Source organism: Trachypithecus francoisi, unplaced genomic scaffold (genome assembly GCF_009764315.1).
Source record: "Trachypithecus francoisi isolate TF-2019V2 unplaced genomic scaffold, Tfra_2.0 Lachesis_group13, whole genome shotgun sequence".
NCBI lineage: Eukaryota > Metazoa > Chordata > Mammalia > Primates > Cercopithecidae > Trachypithecus > Trachypithecus francoisi.
In genome coordinates this window covers 102,098,665-102,124,652 of record NW_022681458.1, presented here as the reverse complement: position 1 = coordinate 102,124,652, position 25,988 = coordinate 102,098,665, and the positions used below count along the sequence as shown (strand labels likewise).

Genomic DNA, 25,988 nt, shown 5'->3' with positions numbered 1-25,988 from the left:
TTAAACTGAGAGGAATTCCTCCACAGCAAAGCACAACAGCTGTGGCATATCATGGCAAGATTGCTCCTTCAGGTGAGATCAGATGCATCCTTTCCCATTGGGTAGGGCCTCCCTGCAGGAATTGCTGCAACTATAGCCAGGGGTTTATGGCTAGAACTCTGATATTCCTGGGAAGGAGACCCTGGGGGGAGGTGTGACTGTGGTCTTGAATTTAGTGGACCTAGTCTTTCCTGCCTGCTGGCAGTCCAGATGAGGGAGATTCTCTCCAGTGCAGCCAAACCTGCTCAACCAAGGGGCAGCCAAGTTGCTTTGTTACACAGGCTTCTGATCACATGCCGCCTGACTGGGTGAGACCTCCCAGCAAGGGTCACAAGACACCTCATACCAGAGTGTTTTGGCTGGCATCAGCTTGGTACCCCTCTGGGATAGAGCTCCCAGAGGAAGGAACAGACAGCCATCTTTGCTGTTCTGGAGCCTCTACTGGTGATACCTCCAGTTACAGGAGAGACCCAAGTGAATTGGGTCTGCAGTGGTCTACCAGTTAGCCCCAGTAGCCCTACGGAAGATGGGCCTGATTGCTAAAAGCAAAACAAACAGAAAGCAACAATAACATCAACAAAAGACCCCACAAAAACCACATCAGCAGTCTTAAAAGATCAAAAGTAGAAAACCCCACAAAGATGAGAAAGAATCAATGCAAAAATGCTGAAAACTTAAAAAGTCAGAGTGCCTCTTCTCCTCCAAACACCTCTCCAGCAAGGACACTGGACTAGGCTTGGGCCGAGATGAATGACTTGACAGAATTAGACTTCAGAAGGTGAATAATGAACTTTGCTGAGCTAAAGGAGTCTGTTCTAAACCAATTCAAGAAGATAAGAATCATGATAAAACATTACAGCAGCTGTTAACCAGAATAACCAGTTTAGACAGGAACATAAATGACCTCAAGGAGCTGAAAAACACAAGATGAGAACTTCACAATGCAACCACAAGTATCAACAAACAAATAGACCAAGGTGGAGGAAAGGATCTCAGAGCATGAAGACTATCTTAATGAAATAGCACAGACCAGACAAGGTTAGATAAAAAATAATAAAAAGGACAAACAAAACCTGAGAACTATAGGATTATGTAAAAACACAGGACCTACGACTGATGGGGTACCTGAAAGAGACAGGGAGAATGGAACTAAGTTGGAAATCATACTTCACAATATCCAGGAGAACTTCCTCATCCTAGCAAGAGAGGCCAACATTCAAATCCAGAGAACCCCAGTAAGATTATGAGAAGATCAGCTCCAAGACACATAATCATCAGATTCTCCAAGATTGGGGGAAAAAAAAAAAAAAAAGAAGAAGAAAAGAAAAGAAAAAATGTTAACAGCAGCCAGAGAGAAAGGCCAGGTCACCTACTAAGGGAAGTCCATGAGACTAACAGCAGACCTCTCAGTGGAATCCCTACAAGCTGGAAGAGATTGGGAGCCAATATTCAAAATTTTTTAAAAAAACAATTTCCAATCAAAAATTTCAGTATCAGCCATACTAAGCTTCATAAGGAAAGGGGAAATAAAATCCTTTTCAGACAAGCAAATGCTGAGGGAATTCATTACCACCAGGCCTGCCTTGCAAGACCTCCTGAACGAAGCATTAAATATGGAAAGAAAAGCTCATTACCAGCCACTAAAAACTACACAGACCAGTGACACTATGAAGCAACTACATTAACAAGTCTGCAAAATAACCAATTAGCATCATGATGACAGGATCAAATTCACACATAACCTTAAAAGTAAATGGGCCAAAAGCCCCAATTAAAAGATACAGAATGGCAAGCTAGATAAAAAGAAAAGACCCACTGATGTGCTGCAAAGAGACCTATCTCACATGCAAAGTCACACGTAGGCTCAAAATAAAGGGATGGAGGAAAATTTACCAAGCAAGGGTTGCAATCCTAGTTTCTGACAAAACAGACTTTAAGCCAACAAAGATTAAAAAAAAAAAAAAAAAGAAAGGGCATTACATAATGGGAAAGGGTTCAATTCAACAAGAAGAACTAACTATCCGAACTATATATGCATCCAATACAGGAGCACCCAGTTTCATAAAACAAGTTATTAGAGACTTACAAAGAGTCTTAGACTCCCACACAATGATAGTGGGAGACTTTAACACCCCACTGTCAATATTAGATTATTGAGATAAAAGAATTAGCAAAGATATTCAGGACTTGAACTCAGCTTTGGATCAAATGGCCTTGATAGATATCTACAGAACTCTCCAAACCCAAAACAGAATATACATTTTTTCTCAGCAACACATGGCACTTGCTCTAAAATTGATCATATAATTGGGAGTAAAACACTCCTCAAATAATGCAAAATAACTGAAATCATTACAAACTGTCTCTCAGACCATAGCACAATCAAATTATAATGCAAGGTTAATAAACTCACTGAAAAGTCACACAACTACATAGAACTTGAACAACCTGCTCCTGAATGACTCCTGGGTAAATAATGAAATTAAGGCAGAAATCAAGAAGTTCTTTGAAACCAATGAGAACAAAAAGACAACATACCAAAATCTCTGGGATGCAGCCAAAGCAGTTTTAAGAGTGAAATTTATAGCACTAAGTGCCCACATCAAAAAATTAGAAAGATCTCAAATTGACACCCTAACATCACAATTAGAAGAACTAGAGAACCAAGAGCAAACAAACCCCAATGCTAGCAAAAGACAAGAAATAACCCAGATCAGACTGGAACTGAAGGAAATGGACATGAAAAACCCTTGGGAGGGAAAAAATCAATAAAATAGATAGCTAACTAGACTAATAAAGAAGAAAAGAGAATATTCAAATAGACACAATACAAAATAATAAAGGGGATATAACCACTGATCTTACAGAAATACAAACAACCATCAGAGAATACTATCAATGCCTCTATGCAAATAAACTAGAAAGAATCAACAAAAGAATCTGTCCGTTGAAGAAACTGACAAATTCCTGGACACATACACCCTCCCAAGAATGAATCAGAAAGAAGCTGAATCCCTGAATAACGAATTCTGAAACTGAGGCAGTAATAAATAGCCTACCAATCAAAAAACCCCAGGACCAGATGGATTTACAGCTGAATTCTACCAGAGGTGCAGAGGAGCTGGTACCTTTTCTTCTGAAACTATTCCAAGCAACTGAGAAGGAGGCATTCCTCCCTAACTCATTTTATGTGATTAGCATTATCCAGATAACAAAACCTAACAGAGCTATTATCAAAAAAAGAGAAAACTTTAGGCCATATCTGCAATGAATGTCAATGCAAAAAGTCCTCAAAAAATTACTGGCAAACCAAAACCAGCAGCACATCCAAAAGCTTATCTACCACAATCAAGTTGGCTTCATTCCTGGAATGCAAGGCTAGTTCAACATATGCAAATCAACAAACCTAATTCATCATATAAACAGAACTGAAGGCAAAAACCACATGATTATCTCAATAGATGCAGAAAAGGCCTTTGATAAAATTCAACATTCCTTCATGGTAAAAACCCTCAATAAACTAGTAATTGAAAGAACATACCTTAAAATAATAAGAGCCATATATGACAAAACCACAGTCAATATCACACTGAATGTGCAAAAGCTGGAAGTATTCCCCTTGAAAACCAGCACAAGACAAGCATGCCCTCTCTCACCACTCCTATTCAACATAGTATTGGATGTTCTGGCCATGGCAATCAGGCAAGAGGAAGAAATAAAGGGGATTCAAATAGGAAGAGAGGAAGTCAAATTGTCTTTGTTTGCAGATGACAAGATCCTGTATCTAGAAAACCCCATTGTCTCATCCTAACAGCTTCTAAAGCTGATAAGCTACTCCAGCAAAGTCTCAGGATACAAAATCCATTGCAAAAAATCACTAGTATTCCTATACACCAACATTATGCAAGTAGAGAGCCAAATCATGAATCAACTCCCATTCACAATTGCTACAGAAAGAATAAAATGCCTAGGAATACAGCTAATAAGGGAAGTGAAGGACCTCTTCAAGAACTACAAACAACTGATCAAAGAAAGAAAGAGGACATGAACAGAAAAACATTTTGTGCTCATGGATAAGAATAATCAATATCATGAAAATGGCCATACTGCCCAAAGCAGTTTATAGATTCCATGCTATTCCCATTAAACTACCATTGACATTCATCAGTGAATTAGAAAAAACTATTTTAAAATTCATATGAAATCCAAAAAGAGCCTGTATAACGAAGCCAATCCTAAGAAAAAGAACAAGGCTGAAGGCATCGCACTAGCTGACTTGAAACTATACTAGAAGACTACAGTAACCAAAACTGGTACATGGTACTAGTACAAAAACAGACACAGACCAGTGGAACAGAACAGAGAACTCAGAAATAAGACCGCACATCTACAACCATTAGATCTTTGACAAACCTGACATAAACAAGCAATGGGGAAATGACTCCCTATTTAATAAATGGTGCTGGGAAAACTGGCTAGCCACATGCAGAAAATTGAAACTGGACTCCTTCCTTACATCTTATACAAAAATTAACTCAACATGGATTAAAGATTTAAATGTAAAACTCAAAACTATAAAAACTCTGGGAGAAAATCCAGACAATACCACTCAGGACATAGGCACAGGCCAAGATTTCCTGACAAAATCACTGAAAACAATAGCAACAAAAGCGAAAATTGACAAATCAGATCTAATTAAACTAAACAGCTTCTGCACACAAAAGAAACCATCATTAGAGCAAACAGACATCCTACAGAATGGAAGAAAATTTTTGTAATCTATCCATCTGACAAAGGTCCAATATCCAGAATCTACAAGAAACTTAAACAAATTCACACATGTGCATGCCCACACACACACAAATTAAAAAGTGGGCAAAGGACATGAAGAGATACCTCAAAAGATGACATTTATATTGCCAACAAACATGGAAAAAAGCTCAACATCACTGATGAGAGAAATCCAAATCAAAACCATGAGGAGATACCATCTCACGCCAATCAGAATAGTGATTATCAAAAGTCAAGAAACAACAGATGCTGGTGAGACTGTCAAGAGATAAGAATGCTTTTACATGTTAGTCACATGTTACAAATTGGTTCAACCATTGTGAAAGACAGAGTGGCAATTCCTCAAAGACCTAGAACCAGAAATACCATTTGACCCAACAATCCCATTACTGGGTATATACCCCCCAAAATATAAATCATTCTATTGTAGAGATATATGCACGTGTATGTTCATTTCAGCACTATTCACAATAGCAAAGACATGGAATCAACCCAAGTACCCATTAATGATAGACTGGATAAAGAAAATGGTACATATATACCATGGAATACTATGCAGCCATAAAAAGAACCAAGATTATTTTCTTCGCAGGGACATGGATGGAGCTGGAAGCTATTATCCTTAGCAAATTAACACAGGAACAGAAAACTAAGAAAACCATGTTCTCATTTTCAAGTGGGAGCTGAACGATGAGAAAACATGGACACAGGGAGGGGAACAACACATACTGGGACTGTTGTGGGGGTGGGGTGGGGAAGGGAGAGCATCAGGGGAAATAATGAATGTTGGGCTTAATGCTTAGATAATGGGTTGATACGTGCAGCAAACCACACGTTTTCCTATGTCACAAACCTGCACATCCTGTGCATGTATCCCAGAAATTGAAATAAAATTAAAGATAAAAAAAAGTCAGAATTCAAAAATTATCCAATAAGGACTTAATTTAGTAGCTCTAGTTAGAGGTTCAAATAGAACATGATTTAAGTTTGATATTAAAACAAGCTAAGGAAAAATATAAAAGTCTGTGAAAGGGGTTAATTCAGAAGCTAAGTCCATGAAGAATAAGCAGTTACTTTATTTTTAGCTAGGTATACTCTACTGGATTGGAGTTGAGCCCATGAGTGGCTCAAGAGAAGCTGGCTAAATCCATGTTAGAATCTTAAAAGTGATCCTTGAATTTTTCAGAGTATTGAAGAATTTACCCATAAAAAGACAATGAAAGTGTTTACTGTCCAGCTGGGGGATGACTATATGGCTCTGAATCATCCTCCTTAATAAGAGATTAACTCAGAAAATATTCTTATCTCAATCATCTCTATCCACTTTGTCCTGAGGAAACAGATTGAATTCAACACTTTTGTAAATCCCATAATTTTTGTTATTTTGGGTATCTGTGTCCCTACCACAGTACTCTCCAAGAAAAATTTTGGGAAACAATCAGCTGCTACAAATGTGCTTTGTATGAATACTTTTCTTAAAAACAAGTTTTGCTTAGAAGACATCTAACTCCAAAATTATCCCCAAAGTCTGCAACTTTCAGGCTAAAAAATAAATATTAGTTATTGTTATAAAAAAATACAATTCAATAGGAAATTTAATTTCTATCATTTCCTCCAAGGTTCATTAATACAATTTATTGAGCATATTATTATCATTCATCTTGATTCTCTCACAATATTGCTTAGGAATGATGTGCAATGTTAAACGTAAGACTTTTAAGGAGGCCACATCAGAATCATTGGGTCGGCCTTTTCAATGCTATAGACTTCTACAATCCACTTTTTCCACCTCCCTTCCAAGATTCATACAACTCTCTCCCACTTAGAGGACCTGTCTTTGCAAGCCAACATTAGTAATATTAGTAGACCTAATCATTTTTGCTTTGCTAACGTGAAAAAGTTGAGACCTAAGCGCAGCGTGGTATTTAGAAAAAGCTATAAAGTCTGACCCAAGTGAAACATACCTAATTATGCTGTGTACAATTATCTAACTACTCAGTCTCAATTTTCCCATAAAAACAAAAGAATAATATCTCCCGGTTGCAGATAGTCTTTCAGCATATACAACACAGTTAAAATATGTCATTTAAGGTAGATTTGTTTTTCTAGTGTCTTTTACAAAAAACAGGGCTTAGATATCCCACTTCTGCATTTTTTTTAGCCATCCAGGTTTGCCTAATACATCTGAACTTTGAATAAAAATGCCATCTATTATAAAACAGGAAGGGCATATCTCTTCTGCTTACTACACAGAGATGCAGTGGGTATCCAACGAGATGAGATGTGCAATTTTTAAAATATTGCAATAAAATATTTACTACTATATTATGGAAGTGTTAACTGCAAGTTAGTTTGACCTGCAATGTTTGATTTTCTTCTCATAATAATCCTTTGAAAACTAAAATGTTTATATTTTCTCAAAAAAGCATGTTCTCTTCAGGTGAGTTAAGAGAAAAGCACCTACATATAATGGGGGTGGGAGGAACTAAAGAGAATCTCTGGAACAGTGGATAAAAGTGACAGGTATTCAGGCTGACTTCCATCAGTTCATTATTTTTGCTTATACGGTATGACAAAGATTTTATGTAATTATAGATGCAAAGACTATTCAAACTTCATTATCATATCACAAACTGTCATAGTGAACACAGAGCCCACCGTATTCAATGGCAGCTCTTCTGTGACATGTTGATAAAATGCGTGGCTTACAAGCAATGACAGAGAAGCTCAGTCCTGCTCACACCCCTACCCCAGTCCAGTCATGAAATTACTTCCACATATTTAATCACTTTTTTCTAACATGACTATGTAATTGCATGCTTAAACTTAACCTCATCACAGATTATTTACTCAGATTAAAATATTTTCAGTGAATTTTTATTATTCAAAATGAATACTCTATTTGGCATTTCACTGAATTCCCTAGCTACAACAACAACAAAATATATGTTTCTAGGTTTGCTGAATTGCTTAATAAATCAAATTTAATCTAAGTTATACTTATTTTCTACAAATATTCAATATGCAATTGCTTGACCTTCCTTAGATTTATTTTTAAAAATATTTGTTTTTAAAACATATATTAAAGAAGAGAAGACTACCATTATTAGGGCATATGAAGTGTAGATAAAAAGTTCTTAAGTATGCTTAGAAAATAACTCTACTGGGCAACTTAGTGAATATTTGAGCTATTTGACTATTCAGTATTCCATTCACTGGGGAAAATACATTTGGGTTAGTTGAGGTAATCACTAATGTAGCAAGGACTGGGGCCTTGTGTTCAGTTTCCAGCTGCTGCCTAAGCCAATGTCTGAAATACTTGCATCAGAAGGCAGATAATCCTTATTACTCACATAATAACATAAATTACATAATAAGGATTATCTGCCTTGTGCCATCCTTTATTATATGTATTATTATTTAATATGAATGACCATTTCTCTATAGAGTTCTTGAAATATTCACTGCTTTCGTTATAATTTTGATCTTTTTTCACAATAAATAACTTCATCAATTGCTTCATTTATATTAAGAGGATCTTCAAAATGTTCGACAATATTTGTTAAACACTTTGTTCATTTAAGTATATAAAATTATACCTGTATGTCCTATTTTTCACAATTTGCCATTGACTCATTTAATCTAATTACAATGATCAAACATTACATAGTATTATTTCTTTATACAAGGATTAATAACCAGTTCATTTAATTGTATATGAAAAGCTTTATTATTGAAACTAGACCAAATATTCTAAATTTGAAAATCACCTTTATTCTATCACAGCATTCTTCTTTTCCACTTAACTTGATTGTACACATTTCTCTTCATTTCTTTTTTTTTTTTTTTAAGACATAGTTTTGCTCTTGCCACACAGGTTGGAGTGCAATGTCACAATCTCGGCTCACTGCAACCTCCAGCTGCTGAGTTCAAGCGATCCTCCTGTCTCAGCCTCCCAGGTAGCTGGGATTAAGGGCATGCACTAGCACACCCGACTAATTTTGTATTTTTAGTAGAGACAGGGTTTCACCATGTTGGCCAGCCTGGTCTTGAACTCCTAACCTCAGGTGATCCACCTAACTCGGCCTTCCAAAGTGCTGGGATTACAGGCATGAGCCACTGTGCCCAGCTTCTCTTCATTTTTCTAGATTTTTATCTTAGCTGAATTTGTAAGAAACACTTTCTGTAAATCATAAATTAAATGGATACATATTAAAATTTTCATGCTTATGGTTTCCCTGAGCATACACAAAGCAATTTTTATACTTCTATGTGGAAGCAGGGAGAGAGAAGGAGAGAGAGAATATGTGTGCATCTCCGTGTGTGTGTGTGTGTGTGTGTGCGTGTGACAATGAGATTTCAGTTTATGGTAATATGCAGGAAGAGAAGGACGGTTAGTCTGTCAAGTTTCTGACATGAGAAGTCAAAGTGAATCACAAATCACAAGTTTATTGGAAGAGGACGTATAAAAATTGATTTGCTTTAAAGAGAGTTAACAGGTAGTTACTCCCAATTAGCATAAACCTAATTATTTGAGATATTTTTTTAACTACAGTCAATGCACTTATAATTATCAACTCTGTCCCCCTTTTTTTTTTTAATCCCACCTTCACTATCACATTGTGAATTACCACTCAGTGAGAAAAAAAAAAAAAAAAATCAAAATTCCCAGTTAGGTGACACTATAAAAAGCCTTAAAGAAAGAACTACAATTAACTCTGCAATTTACAACTTACCTAAATAGAGAAAGTGTATGTGTATGTGTTTGCATACGCAAAACATGTAGTGGATACAGTAATTCAAGTTCATCGTATTTGCACATACAGCTTTCCAACAGCCATGAGCTATGCTAGAAATTTGAGAATCCAGCCTACGGGTCTGTAAATAAAATCAGTAAAGGGTGGCATATAATATTTAATTGAAACACTTACTGTGGAAGGAATGAAGAATATTGATTGTCCATTCATCTGTTAATCCTCCTGCTTTTGTTACCTGGATACATTTGAGTTGATTTGAAGATTCTCTTGATTCAATCCAACAAATCATGTCTTCATTATAAATAAAATCCAGAGCATGAATTTCATTTCCATTGACTGAGCTTAGAGTTGCCATTTTACTTCCATTAAGATAGAAAATTTCAATTGTTTCAAAATTTGTGATTAATAGTATAGGTGGTCTATCTGTAGGTTCTGGAATAAAATAGAAAAATAAGTAAGTTCAGTAAGAGTCATGATTATTTTACAGCTTTGCATTAGTTATTGAAAGCTATTTTCTATACTTTTAATAAATTCATAAAATAGAAATTTTCTTATAAAAATATTTTAAGTCATATGTATACTTCACAAAAAAAAACATTCTGCAGAACATTTGTATTCGTTATTTCCTTAGTCATAATGTATTGTCTAAATATGGGGACATGTCATTTACTTTTATTGTTGTAAGTAAAGGAAGTGGTGTGAATTGTGTTTCTAGAAATGATGATGGATCTAGACTGACCTCTCCATACTGTTTTGCAGGTTACCCTCATGAGCAAGGTAATGTTTTTTTTGAGTTGAATGTGAGAGATCAGAAACAGATTCTCTGGAGGAGAAAACACAAAGTTCATAAGCTTATACAAAGAGTGCACCTGTGACTTTGGCCTCATTGGCTCCTTGACCAACCCCAAGAGCCAAACAATCACACATTCTCTTAGTGACTAGATAGTGATTACTGAGCCAGTTCCTTCCACATCCATTTTCTATAGTCAGAAAAATAAGAGTCTAGGTGAAAAATAAGATTCTAGATTTAAAATAAACTTCTTTAATACCACTTTTTTAAACAATGCAGGTTTGCTGGTATTAGGACTGAGTTTTTGATGAACATATGCTAATTTCCCAGAGTTTCAATAGCATATTTAAAGGTAACAGTAAAATCTGATAGAAAATTAGTGTTGATAGAGTTTAGCTACACAATCATATTCAGAGTAACTCTTCTGCTAATTAAGAAATAGGAAATAGGTGGAAATCTTTAATTCAACTGCATCTAATGCATCAATAAATCCCTTTGACCATGAGGTCAAACCTATCAGACATCCCACCACTTCTCAGTAACTACTGCTACTGTCCTGCCATTATTACTCACCAAGATTATTTCAAAATTTTCTGACTGGTTTCCCTTTTTCCATCTATGCCTTCCTCATTTTTACAATATCCCAACACACCAGCCCGAGTTATACCATTAAAATGCTAAGGCAGATAATGTCAGTTCTTCACTCAGTCCCTCAAAGGGCTCCTATTTTAACCAGAGCAAAATTCAAAGCTCTTATAATGATCTGTAAAACTCTACCTGATCTGTATATTCATTACCTCTTTAATCTCATTTCCTTCATCTCCTTACTACTCTTACTCTTGTTTGTCTCACTCCAGACACACTGCACTTCTTACTGTTCCTTGAAGAAGCCAGGCAAGCTGCACCTCAGAGGGGCTTCTCACTTCCTGGAATAATCATTTATCAATTACTGGAATGGCTTACTTGCTCACCTCTTTTAGGTCATTATGCAAATGTCATCTTAGGTGAGGCATCTCTTAGAACTGTATCTTCTAAAAATTTTAAGACCCTACACTTTCTACATACTTTCTATTTCGTTCTTGTTCACCAAAGTATGTTTTATGTACTTTTCTGATTATTTATTTTACTTCTGTTTTACCTCTAGCATCTAGAGAAAAAGCCTAGAGCTTAGTGATCATTCAATACCAGTTTTCTGAATAAATGAAAAGGACACATGGAATTCTCACACAGAAGACAGACTTCTTTTGAAACATTTCATGAAATGCAACAAAAATAATTTGTTTATTTAACCCATGAAGGGAATTCGGATTATGACTAGCTATTCAGAAAATTTCATAAATATCATTTGACCATTCTGTAAGAAACTGAAGCTGAGCACTGTAAAGGTAGGGCAAAAGCAAGAGCCTATACTATAACTAATGTAAGTAACTAAGTCTTAAGTTTTGAAGCAATATTATTTAGTGGCCTTTTCTTGTTTGTTTGTTTCTGGCATGGGCCAGGATATCAGGCACTTATGTTTCTCTCAAATAGAAGAGCCCACCAGCGAATATAATTTGGGGCCTCACCTCACAGGCTTAAAGAAACCCTATAATTCATACATTGGAATTTTTATCCCCATCATGCCAGATCCCTCTTAACTTCAACAGCGGTGGTGCCAAGTTCAAGAGGCCAAAGAAGAGACACAAGTAGAAGAAAAAAAAAATACATTTAGGGAAACTTACACACAGAGACTGTCCAGCAGCAGCAGACTGGATGAACCACTACCACTTGTGAAAAAGCACACAGCTTATATAGCACGTTCCCTTAGCACATTTCCCCCACCGCCCTGCTCCGCCCCACCACCTGCAACCTCCACGTGGCAACCTTCCTTTCTTAAATTGTTACTTCTATCATGTGCACCTGCCATACAGGGTCTGCTTAAGTTACATTATTGTTGTCAAATGCATCTGCCATAAACCTCTCCTCCCCCAAGAAATTCTCTCAAGTCATAGGATTCCTGTCTGCCTTTAACAAGACTTTAAACATTTTTTATACATAATAACAACAAAACAATAAAACAAACAAAAATAAACCAAGAAAGCCTCAATGAGATTATAAAACTAAGTAGCACAACAGTTTTTTCCCAATGGAGAAAATAGACTTATCCTGGATTATCTGAGTATAAGCCCACAACAAAAATGTTCTTACAAATGCTAAGATTATTTGCATACACAAAAAAGTTCTCTCAGAAGCATCAGTAGAATAGTGAATCATCTCTGCTTAACATAACCTCGTCAATTGACCACATCTGAGCCTGGTTAGCTAGTCAGCTTCTCTCTTAATCTCTTAAATCTATCTTGAACTGTGTTTCACTTGCCTTCATCATTCCTAAATTTGGGGATCTAGACTTAGTCTTCCCTCTACTCTTACTTTTGTCACTTTACTGTTGACCTTAGGACTCTTGAGACCTGTTGGATCATAGATTTCTCAGGTGATAGTAAAATCTTAGATGGGTGTTTAATCAGGTTAACAAAGATAGGCTGACAATGTCAGTCCTTAGTGTCTTCATTTGACAACTGAAATGACCTTAGTGAAACTACTTCTCACTCAAAACGACCCACTATGGAAAGCATCCTTGCTGCAAAGTTTTATGCAAAATCCAGATTTAGACAGCCATTTTTTTGGCTAGCTACTGGTCAGTAAACTTTTGTATGTCATAAACATTCTTTGAAGAGAGGCTGGAATATAAAGGCGTGTTGAGATTCCCCTGAGAAACTGAGATGGAAATGGGTTCATGGTTAACACAGAATGCTTATTTGACAAAATTAGTCAACTTATTTGGTTTTGGTAGCTGCTTGTTGAGTCAATCAATTAATTGTTTTAGTGAAAAACATAACCAGTAATTCTAAAGTCAGGTGCTTCATAATCTAACAGGGTTTGATTTAATAATGGTGACTTTAAAAAAATCAAAGGACATACTGGAGGAAGGATACCTACAACATAAGTTGTGAATGCTTTATTTAAGTAATCTTTATTGGTCTTTGCTAATTATTAACTGTGGTTTACCTCTTGAGACAGAAGGTCAAATATGGAGGAAGGAAGCCACTGAAACACAAGAACCCACAAAAAACCTCAAGGTCTAAGGATCCAATTCTTTCAGTGTATTTCAAGTTGAAAGCTGGCATAGCCCTGGCAAATATGTAATCTAGCTCTACCTGCACCGCATCTAATCTCTGTTGTGCATCATTACCACATGCCAGTTGAAGAGCACCAGCTTGGGTAACGTGGATACGAGACTGACCAGAATAGATGTGATGCTCTTATTGGTTGTCATCCTTACTCAATGGACAGTTTTCCCAAAAGAACACTTGAAAAGCACATTAGATGACTTCAATCAAAGGGATACCTGCATCAACACTTAGTGAGAGGTAATGAACATTAACCTTCCACATAGAAGATACTGAAGCACAAACAAGCACTTGGTTGACATTTTAACTTAGAGAACCAAGACGTTGGTTGAATAAACACCTACAGCAGGTTGTCAACTGATTCACGGTAGAGGAGAAAAATTGTCCTCATACTCCTCATCACTCCTTGTATGTTGACAGACCTGAAAACACTTCTCTCTCCTGTGATGGAGCATTGTATTTGTGTTCTGTATGATCAAAAAATGATTTGATTTTTCCAGTAATGTATTTGTATTCATTAGTGCCACAACCTTTGAAGACTGATTCTAAAATTGTGAATTGAAAAGAGGAAGTTGGAAATGTGGAAATGCTTATTTGACCAGGTTCATAAAAATACCTATTTAAATTCCAAGTCACTATAATCATGTCCTTGAAAGCCTATCCTTATCCTCTCCCAGTCAAAAGTATACTAAAAGTGGATTTATTTACTTACAATAATATGATTTTGATATATAGTTTGTGCTAAATAAATGTTTTCAGTGTGTATAAAAACTTGCCATTTTTAAGATTTCATTTAAACCTCCAGTTCTTCTATTCAATTATAAGAATATTAATTGGCTAGTTTCCTTCTAAGTGATTGAAGTAATGAATTCAGATATTAACAAATAATTATGTAACTAACAAATATATGTATACATGTATATATAAATATATATAATCTAATTGTTCTATATTTTAATTTTCTTTAATTAAACCTGTAATTGTATGTGTAAGCAATTGTCTCCACTAAATGAAGTTCCCAGTATGTGCATATCAATATTTCTGAAGTCAAACATGAAAAAAATTCCAGTTTTAACTGAATAAAAGGTTGAATAATGACTCGCATATAAAGTATATAAAATGGAGAGTCAGACTAATGTTGTGAGAAAACAGAAAATTGGAATCTACACAACACAAAGAATTGGTTTTAAGCCAGTCATGAACTTCAAAGATTGAAAGAGGATTTTTTTCAGATTTACTCTTATTTTATCATATACAAATTATATAAAGGCTGTAAAAATAAGGAAAATGGGTATGCAGTTAGAAATGAGAAGACTAAGAACTTCTAATCAAAATCATTAAAACTTATGTAAGAAGTGAATTACTAATATATGAAACAAAATTCAGGCAATCTGTAAAAGGTCTATTTATTTATTTTTATTTTTTATTTTTGGTGTGTGTATGTGTGAGGGAGTCTTGATCCATCACCTAGGCCAGAATGCAGTGGCATGACCTCAGATCACTGCAGCCTCCACCTCCCAGACTCAAGCCATTCTACTGCCTCAGTCTCCTGAGTAGCTGGGACTACAGACATGCACCATCATGCCTGACTACTTTTTGTACTGCGATTATAGGCATGAGCCACTGTGCCCAGCCAAAAGGGCTAATTTTTTGAAAAAAACTTATAAAATTATGCAAAGAACAGAAAAAGTTAAATATGTAATATTAGGAGAAAATTATGTAGTTTAAAAAGGAGAGATACAGAATCATGGTGTGGAGAAAAAAAGAGAAAGAAAGTATTACAGTATTCAAATATATAATAAATTGTAGATCAAAGTCAACCAACCAAACTGAAAATGTGAATCAAGTTAATATCATGTAAGTGAAAAAAAGATATAACATTGAAATATTTTCTTTTTCAAAACATACTGCCATATTGATTTCTCCCTGTTTTCATTCCTTAACTATTTTTAATGAAACAAATATCTTTACCAAAATGAATAATATTCAGAATAATGATATATTGTCATATACCAAAAGAATGTATTCTATCACATTTTATTATAAAAACAAAATATAACAGGGCATGTTGCTCACGCCTGTAATCCCAGCACTTTGGGAGGCCGAGGTGGGTGGATCACCTGAGCTTGGGAGTTCAAGACCAGCCTGACCAAAATGGAGAAACCCTGTCTCTACTAAAAATACAAAATTAGCCGGGCATGGTGGCACATGCCTGTAATTCCAGCTACTAGGGAGGCTGAGGCAGGAGATTCGCTTGAACCTGGGAGGTGGAGGTTGCAGTGAGCTGAGATCGTGCCATTGCACTCCAGCCTGGGCAACAAGAGCAAAACTCCATCTCAAATAATAATAATAATAATAATAATAATAATAATAATAATATATAAATCAAATGTGGGAAAATGAAAATGTATTAACAACTGTATTGGACTGAGCAAGAAAATGAATATTGCTATAATTTATCTTAGCACTACCTTTTATCATCACAATATATTTATGCTGAAGTATTCTTTGGGTAGACATTTTAATTAATTTATTTATTTATCTAGTATTTATAGATCTCAGCATTAACTGGGATCTGAAAGAGATCGGTAAGACAGTCTGCCTTCAAGAAAGATATAATCAAGTAGAAAGTTTAAGATATCTGTGAAGAACTATATTTTAATAATCAGGTATGACATCTTTCATAAAAGATGTATAGTTTTATTGAGTTTCAAAGAATGGCTAGATATGTCTGTTTAGTGGAAGCACAAGTTTCCTGATGGTGATGGTATTTGGTCTCAGCCTTGCCTTATGGCAGAATAAGAATTCAATATGCAGAGATGGATAAAAGAATGTCAAGCAAAAGAAACAGCTTTGATAGAAGTACAGATGTGTGAAAGATTTGAATATGTTGAGGAGAGATTGACCTCAGTTTTTCAGTTTTCTGCAAGGTACAACATGCATAACTGGTGGAATATTTCATAATGACACTAATAATAGTTACTGTTTTCAGAGCATATTTTAGGAGCTAGACACTGTAATACATAGTTCACATTTATTAGCTTATTGTATAAGCACAATATCCCTTTGATTCAGCTAATATTTACCACATTTTAATATTAATAACTCACTTAAGTTAATATAACTGTTAAGTGAAAATAACTGAGTTCAAAGTTATAGGGTTTTGTAGTAGCTGACAAAATAGGTTAAGGACAAAATGTACAGGTTATTGAATGTCAAGATAATGAAATTATTTTTAATTTTGGCTGCAATGGGAAACCAGAGTTAATTGTAGAAATACGGTATAATGTGGTCAAAACTATGCTTTAAGAAGATAAAGTCTAAAATAATATGTAAGATATTATTTGGGTGGGTAAAATATAGTGAGAAAGATTAGTAGAATACAGTGAGAAGTATACATTTCCCACTCAACTTTCCGAATTGTATGTTTTTGCTTTTATTTCGGGGGGTTATTTATTTAAATTGATACAAATTTGTATGTCTTTATAGTGTACAACATGATGTTTTGAAGTATACGTACATTGTGGAATAGTTAAACCTATATAATTGACATATGCATTACCTCACATAGTTACCATTTCTGTAGTAGGAACATTTAATATCTCTTCTCTTAGCATTATGTTAAATGAAATAAGCCAGTCATAGAAAGACAAGTACCACGTATCTCACTCATGTAGAATCTAAAAATGATGATCTTATAGAAATAGAGAGTAGAATGTTTGTTACCAGAAGCTAAGGCATTTGGGGGATCACGTTGGGGAAATGTTAGACAAAGTATGCAAAATTACAGGTAGGAGTAATTAGTTAAATAGATCTGTTTTCCAGCATGGTAACTATAGTTAATGATAACATGTTGGATTATTTAAAAATGTTCTTGCTTTTATTTATAAATGGTAGAGTATAATTTTACTTTTTAACTGGTAGAGTATAATTCATGTCAGAAGTATAATTCATGTGTACATTAAGGTAAAATGGAAATGTCTTACTTACACACTGCCTTGAAATCTAGAGTGAAGTTGGAAAGGAGTTAAGAGAATGGAAAAATATATCTTTGTTCCTGTTTAGATTCATGAATTGCAGAAATGGAGAATGGCCATATGTGGCAACATTCCTACTGGAAGCAGAGGTCATTAGGAAAAATGTAAGCCCCAGAGAATTCTCAGAGTTTTTCCTAAGTAAACTCTTCTATGGTCCTCCAAACTAGATTCTACATGTCACATAGAGAATGGCATTAATTTCATTTGTTTTTATAAAGGAAGTAACCCAAAATTATGAAAAACTTGTGGACATAGGTAGCAGATATCTGAATTACTGAATAGAGAAAGGCCATTTTAAATTTCTCAGAAACTGGGTGACGAGAAACTAAAGTAGGAAGTGTTGAGATCTTAAGTAGAAATAGGTTGATGTAATAAAGCAGAAGTTCAAAATTGCAGTTATTATTGTGTTGTGGACAACGAGTGGCATGAAGTCAAGGATTATTTGGAAATTTTAGATGTGGGTGATGGGGAGAAAAGGTATCATTAAAATAAACAGTAAGGGAAGAAAGTAGAATCAGTTTTTAGAAAAGATGATGAGTTCAGTATTGGCACATTAGTCCAATGGCTAAAGCTGTGTTTTTTTATCTTGTTTTGTTTTGTGTTCTCTCTCTCTCTCTCTCTCTCTCTCTCTATATGTGCCAAGTAAGACTTTCAGATAATAGACGAGATACCTCCTTGGTTTGGTTAAACCAGCTCTCTGCGAAACAGGGAAACATGGCAAAGATGTATTTTTCCATTCTCTTAACTCTCTATGGAGAGGGAGAGAGAGAGAGAGAAGAGAGAGAGAGAGGATCTCACTGCGTTGCCCAGGCTGGTCTCAAACTCCTGGTCTCAAGCAATCTTCTTTCACTTGGCCTCCCAAAGATCCAGGACTATAGGCATGAACCACTGTGCCAAACCTGTGCTTTTTAATCTTGTCTTTGGCATTGGAAAAACTCACCCAGGTAAACTACTGATGAACCTGAATTAACCATAAATCTTAAAACAATTTAGTCACTTTGCTATTTAGACTTTAGTAGTGAAATACTGGTGCCTTCATTTAGAGAATATTTCAACTTGAAATGTGATAATTGAGAAGCGATGCAATATATTGTTTTTCTGGAAGAAGACCCATTTTATAAGCACAACAAAAGACAATAACATCATCCCCTCCCCAGCACAAACGTATCTTTTCATTTTGCAGATTGGTGGCTCTCACAGTTTCCCTGTTTCGCAGAAGGCTGGTCTAACCAAACCAAGGAGGTATCTTGTCTATTATCTGAAAGTCTTACTTGGCACATGGCAAGTGTTTAATACATGAATGAAACGTGGAGGACTGTTTGAATATGAACTCCCCAATGTTTTTTAAAGAGACTTTACTGAATTAATACATTGTATAATAATAATGTATTTCAGTAAACACAATAAAATAAATAATACAGTTATTTTAATCAGAAAAAATAATGAAAGAAATGTAATTGATAACCATTGAAAGTTTGTAAGTAAATCTCAAAATTTCAGAATATAATTCATTCAAATTTTAGATTATTACGTGAATATTAGAACTAGCAGACGGTCTAGTGAGGGTCAGTTTACATTAGTTACTGAGAAGTGGCTAATGGCAGCTTTAAAATCTCCTACTCACCTTTCTAATTGTAGCCAGTGGAAAATACTTTAGCTACAGAAAAATATTTTCTCTACTCAGACTTCTTTCTCTACGTTATAGATTAGTAACTTTTGAGTTCAAAATGTAATAGGTATTGACTCATTTGAAAATTGCTTCTAAGTAACTCCTATTTGTAAAGTAAGTTCAGTTTGAAAACATGAGTCCGTAAAAGAGCCACATTTAATATGGCCCCTGAAAGGGAAACACTGACTCAGTATTTGAATATTTATTATCCATTCAACAAATATTTATTGAGCCTGGCTAGCTTCTGCCAGGGTGTAGATGCTAGCAATACAACAGTGAACAAAACTAACAAAATATTTGCTTTTACAGAGCTTACATTTTAGTACACAAAAAAGACAATAAGCAGGTAGACAAACACCAATATTATTTGGCAGTGATACATTCTATGAAAGTGAGTAAAGTATAGGAGTAATGGGGATGAGAGCTGATCCTTAGAGAGGGTAATCTAATTCAGAATATATTTACAAGTTAGAAACAAAGGGTTTGAGAAAAAAGAGTGCAGTGAAGGATGAATCCAATATTTTGGCTTAAATAATTAGGTGAATGTTGGAAACCTTACCAAGATGAAAAACTGAAGAAAGAGCATTATTAGGAGAGAAAATCAAAAGTTGATAGAGTTTGATATTTCTGTTAAATATCCAAATGGAGATACTGAATATATAATCGGATCTGTGAGTCTGGAGTTCAACAGTCATCATAACTGGTGATAAAAACTGGGAAGTCTCAGTCTCTTGATATTTTTTAAAGCCATGGCAGAGGGTTTTTAAGGCCATGATACAGGATGAAAGGTCCTAGGAAATCAATAAAAAGAAGATGTCTAAAGGACTGAACGCTGAATCATGCCAAAAATATTGGCAAAATGAAGATAATAAAACAAAGTAAACTGAGAAAAAATGCCCAGTAAGGCAAGAGCAAAATTTCAAGATTGTGCTGCTTTAAGAGGTAAAGTCTTCAAGGAGACAATTGTCAGTTGTGTGCCTAAGACCAATAGTTAACTAATGAGGCAACAGGAGGTCACTGAAGACCTTGGCAATAGATGTGAGTGATAAGAATAGTGTACGATTCATTGAAGGGGATTCAACAGCAGAGCAAAGGAAAGTGGAAAAGGAACAACTCTCCACTGAGTTTTTCTACGCAGGGAAAAGAACAATGGAGACGTAGCCGGACAGGGATATACGTTTAAAGGAAGTTGTTTTGCATCATCTTTGCAACACGCTTGTATGTTGGTGAGAATGACCTAAGAGAAAAGAAAATATCAACGATTCAAGAAAAAAAGAAGACAATTATATGAGTCGAGTCCTTGAACAGGTGACAGAAGATAGGATCCGTGTACATTTGTAGGATTGACCTTTAATAGGAGAAAAGTCAATTTGTTTTCTAATTTAAATAAGAGTAAGATGGGGTGGTTAGCTCTAGATTCAAATAGACTAGTAGAGTTAATGGAGTTTGGGTGAGAAAATTCTCTTTTAATTGCTTATATTTTCTCAAGGAAATATGAAAAAAGATCGTCACCTTCCAATAAGGAGAAGGGAGGTAGATGTACGAAACTCATCATCTAGTAATGGAAAAAAGTAAAGGTCATTTAATATATTTCACTGTTGTCTGACAAGGATTTAAATATAAAATTTATAAGTAAGATCACTAATTTCTACTTCCTATTATAGAGATTAAGTACTCTAAGTACTCAATCATTCTTATGTGCCAAACTTCTAGCTACTTTATCAGCTATGTTCTTTATAACTTGATGTTCTAAACATCCAAAGAGTACTAAGATATAATTTAATAATTTGGTCAGGATTATATTTCATGGGAGGTATAGACAGCGGCTGTGTGAGTCCTAAAAGAAATACACACGTTTAAAAATGAAATCAATGCAACAGGTTTTCTTGTCTCAAGACTAAAATGACTTTAGGCAGCCTGATTAGGGGAAATATGCAGAATAGTAGTTATCTCTGTCAAAGGCAATTGTGTTCTCCAGCGGAAGGACTGCCCAAAGGGCATTCTCTAACTGCTTTTATTACCCCAGATTTTTTTCAATCCCTGTTGATTGCAACTGATATAGAGAATGCCTTGAAGACTCTGAAAAATCAATTTTTTTCTTATAAAAATGTCAACATTATTCTGTCTACTCGAATTTTAAGGTTTTTTCCCCCTGAGGATTTCAATAGTGATATACATTTATATTTTTCCCAAGTAAAGCAACAGAAAAGTATATACCTATGTATAGTCTTGCCTCATCTATTTAACCACTTGTAATTTTTATAAATTTAAATGTGTTTCCTTCCTTTTTATTTTCATTAGAATATCCAATTTTAAGATAGAAAACAAGAGTTAATTGTAGAGGGTGATATAATTTCTCTCACATTCTAAATTGAAGATTTAATCAATAATTTGATAGCTTGTCTACAAAAAATTATAAAAAGCACAATAGAAATTTCTGCCTATCTGTTGTGCCATTTATAAAAGCAAAGTTTATTGACTGTCGCACCCAGAGCCCATAAATACAGCCATGTCATTTTTCATACTCAAACACAGAAGTTCTCAGCTAGATTGCAATAAAAATATGTTATGAAGAAAATGGAAGACATGCTTTTTTTCTCTGATATTTTCTTAGACTAAGAGTAAATGAAAGGTGTCATGACACATAAAACACCATGGTTATGACTCTGCTATCAATCTTGCAACTTTGTTTCTGGAAAAAAGATTAAAAATGTCAAGAAAGGTGCTAGACTGTGAAGATGATATCCCCTAGCATAAAAACATAAACCAAAACCAACATAGAATAATAATGAGGAGATTGTGTACCCCAGCACTGACATACTCATTAACAGTGTTTGGAGAGGGAAAAAAAAAGTATGTTGTATCATTTGGATAATAAAAATTCCATCAGAAATCCTTGCCCTGTCCTGCCATGAAATGTGATTTCTAACTGAATGATCGGCCAGAAAAGACGTAGAGTAAAAATACTCCATAAAATAGAGAAATAGTTTAATGGCCAGGCTACCCATCCAGGAGGGATTCCAAAGGCAGACTGGGAAGCTCTAGAATTTCTATAGTACAGAGGCTTATTCAGTATAGTGTGATTGCAGATAGGGAAGCTTGTCCTCCAGCTGTATTTTTGCAGCAAGCACAGAGCTCTTACTAGGATTGCATGTTTATTGGAGAGGGGAGAGGTCCTTGGTGGAGGGGACACACTTAGGAAACTACTGTTTAATGACAACACTATACCAAAGCTATAGTTAGCCCCGAGTAACAGGACAAAGCTGGTCAAATATTCTATTCTCCTTTGAACCTCTTGCAAACCTCTGACTATCCTTTACCCTCATTCTGCTTCTTAAATGTTCTAGAAATTTCTAAAGCATCCAGCAAACATTTGTCAAGCACATACTCTGCTTCAGGCATTGAACTCCTTTTTTGCTACTTACTCTTTACCACAGTGTTCCTAATTTCATGCATGCATATGCGACAGTACAGAACAATAAATCTGTATTACCAGGCTGGTGCTGGTGATTAGGCTTACTCCTAGCCAATAGGTCTTATGCGCTATCATGTCATCAAGTGTTATTGGCTGTTATGGCTCAATGAAATAATAACTTATACAGGAATTAGAACTTTTGACTATCTAAAAAATAATTTAAAAAAAAAACGCTAAATGGTGAATCTTCACACATCTGTCATTCTACAAGAAGCCATTCTTAGCCAATAGTATACTGAAACAGATCTTATTTACTAGTCTCATAAGTTGTTTAAATTATTAAGACTTAATATGTTACCCTTCCTAAGAATAGATCTTAATATGAGATGCTTTAATAAAAGGCAAGGGAATAGTCTTTTAATAGCTGAATTTCAGGCATTACTAAGTGTCTGATAAGATGATACTATGTGGCAGAGAATTATTCCCTCACTGTACGGACACCTGCCCATTCTCCCACACACAGAATCAGCCCTGGCAAAAAACCATGGGTAAATTCTCCGCCTCCCCCCGAAAAACTTTAAACTTATGTTACTAGATGTTAAATCACCCCTAGAGTTTTAAAGTAAGAGCCATAGGAAGTTATATGTCATTTATTTTCTCTCTCTCTTTTCTCTTTTTAAGAATGATAGCAGAGAAAACAGCAAATGATATGAAAATGTTCCCTCCCCAACGCTGTCTAGAAATATGCTTCCATCGATTATACAGGGACTATGATTCCTATTCTTACAACTAACAGTTTCATTGCCTCAGTAGTCTTCTGTTTATTTTTTTCTTTTCAATGAACTGCAAATATAAGATGTAATAGAATACTGAAGTTTTTTTTTTTTTTTTTTTTTTTTTTTTTTTTTTAATAGGCTCTCTACTCTCACTGCTCCAATTACTCCATGGCAAAGAGGTACACTCTCCCAGGGCACCATTTGGTGCATTGACTATAGAGTGATGATCATAAAATTAGTGTTCTTTATTTTACTATTGCTTCAGTGCAATCAGTAGAGCCCTAGAGGTTCAGGAGAATGTGTATGCCTTCAGTGAGTGGTTAGGACACTGACTGAAAAGTACAGTCCAATGAGTCTGAATTTATTAGGAGTAAAATTGCCAACAGTTCATAAGTAAACACCATTTACTATTACTTTTACTGCTACAGGTTCTACATGAGCCTGCTTTCAGCCCCAAGTTTTCACATTCAATACATATTTTATATCAAATTCAATAAAATCAATTAAAATAAAGTCACATTTAAAAATGTTCTTATTTTCATATTTGACAAGTCATTACTACAACTCGGTTTTCAAAAAACATATCAAAATATGCAAGAAGTTTTACTGGGTACCTATACATGGTTATTTTTTTATTTTTATTTTTATGTTTTTCACATGACAAGTCCTAACGTTTAATTAGAAAAATAGCTAGCTTTTGTGTGGGTGTGGTGGCTCACACCTGTAATCTCAGCACTTTGGTAGGGCATGGCAGGAGGATGGTTAAAGCCAGGAGTTCAAGACCAGCCTGGGCAACATAGAGAGACCCTGTGTGTACAAAAAATTTTAAAATTAGCTGAGTATGGTGGTTGATGCCTATGGTCTCAGCTACTCAAAGGCTGAGGTGGGAAAATGGCATAAGTCCAGAAGTTTGAGACTACAGTGAGCTATGATCATGCCACTGCATGCCAGCCTGAGCAATAGAGTGAGACTACATCTCTTAAAAGAAAATAAATAAATAAATAAATAAACATTAATTACTAGTTTTTAATGTGTGTTCTATTACAAAGTAACAAATGCTCTCTCATAAAATTTATAGTCTTATATGTCTCCTATATAAAACTATTCAACTGTGCATATTTAAGTTAAAATCACTTTAAAAAATATGTTTCAGACTTTTCTTTTGGAAATTACTTTTTTGAAGATAAAAAACAGATAGTATCAAGTGTTAAATTGTACTAGATTACCATTGAAAGTCCTCTCAACTCTGAAACAATTTATTCTTTAGTTCATTAGTCAGAGTCAATCTTACTAAGTGTAGAAAGGAGAAAATTTGTCTGCATTACATGAATTAATAGGAATGAAAAGGCCTCCTGCCTAATATTAATCTCTTCCCCCATCTGTTGTAGTGTCTAAAATCTCCTCCCTTCAAAACAGTTATTTCTTAAAGATGCTCTTAAGGCTTATTAATTTTATTTGGGTTCAGATATTATATTACAAAGGAAGAATAATCAATTAACTTACATTAATTTACCTAATTATTATCTATTGTCTTGAAAATAAGACCCCACTGGTAAGCTCTGGGGTGAACAGTTAGGAAGAGACCATGATATTGTTCTATGTTGCACTAGTGCAGCACCTTTAGAGGTCGCTTCCCAGCCCATTAACTCTGCCTCTCTCTGCCATTCATAAAGGGCTATTTCTCAGGAATTTTTAATTCATCTATCATCTTGTACTGTCTTTGCAGAACCATCCTCTTGGGTCTAGTTCTAGCTCTCCATTACATCACTTTGGCTTGATATTTTTATAGCATTCTTTCTTTCTAAAACCAGGAGATCTTTTCCACATATCCATGGTCTTGGGATAGGCCATTTGGACCTTCCCTTGTTTTCCACACTGTCCAGCTGCTGAGAGCCCTGGAACCCTCATTTGTTGTGGAGGCAAAGTTAGGTTCTGGAGTCCAATAGGGTTGAATTACAAGAAAAAGAAGAGTAAAGAGAGGCCAATCTCAGCAGCCAGGCAACTGAAAAAAGGACTGGCAGAGCTTTAAGATGAACCTGGCTCAATTTATAATGATTTTTTCTAGCACTTGTCAGATATAGCCACATTACTGTGTAATAAAACTACCATAAAAATTTTAAACCTGATTGCATTAACTGGAATTACATATAACTGAAGCCAAAAGTATCCTCTGGTTCACTTGCCATAAACATGAGAAAACTAAAGCCAAACAGGCAGTTTTTCTCTTAAAGTGTACAAATACATTGGTTCAAATATCCACGTGACCTTTAGAACACGCCAGTGTTTGTTATAGACTTATGCTCATGCTAGCAACTCCTTTTCCTTAAATTATAAACCACAGCAACATTCCCATGGTAACTATGTATTTTTCAAATTTTGTAAGCTCACAATGTCATCAAGCTAAAGACCTAGAGGTGAAGAGATTTATGTATTCCATTATTAATTCTAGAGTCGTCAAATTTCCTTGATGTAGTAGGACATTATTATGTTCCATCCTTTTCTGGTTGCATTCTATTATTGTAAGATAACCTACCTATGTAGAAAAAG

General features: G+C 35.1%; 1 protein-coding gene across 1 annotated transcript in view; it reads right to left on the bottom strand.

The window, feature by feature from the left end:
- The window catches only part of LOC117095052 (low-density lipoprotein receptor-related protein 1B), a 1,687,268-nt gene that overhangs the window by 719,483 nt on the left and 941,797 nt on the right, over window positions 1–25,988 (bottom strand). Inside the window, exon 6 of the mRNA XM_033231629.1 lies at window positions 9,762–10,019. Within this exon, the coding sequence (XP_033087520.1) occupies window positions 9,762–10,019 (258 nt within the window). The remainder of the gene's footprint in view (window positions 1–9,761; window positions 10,020–25,988) is intronic.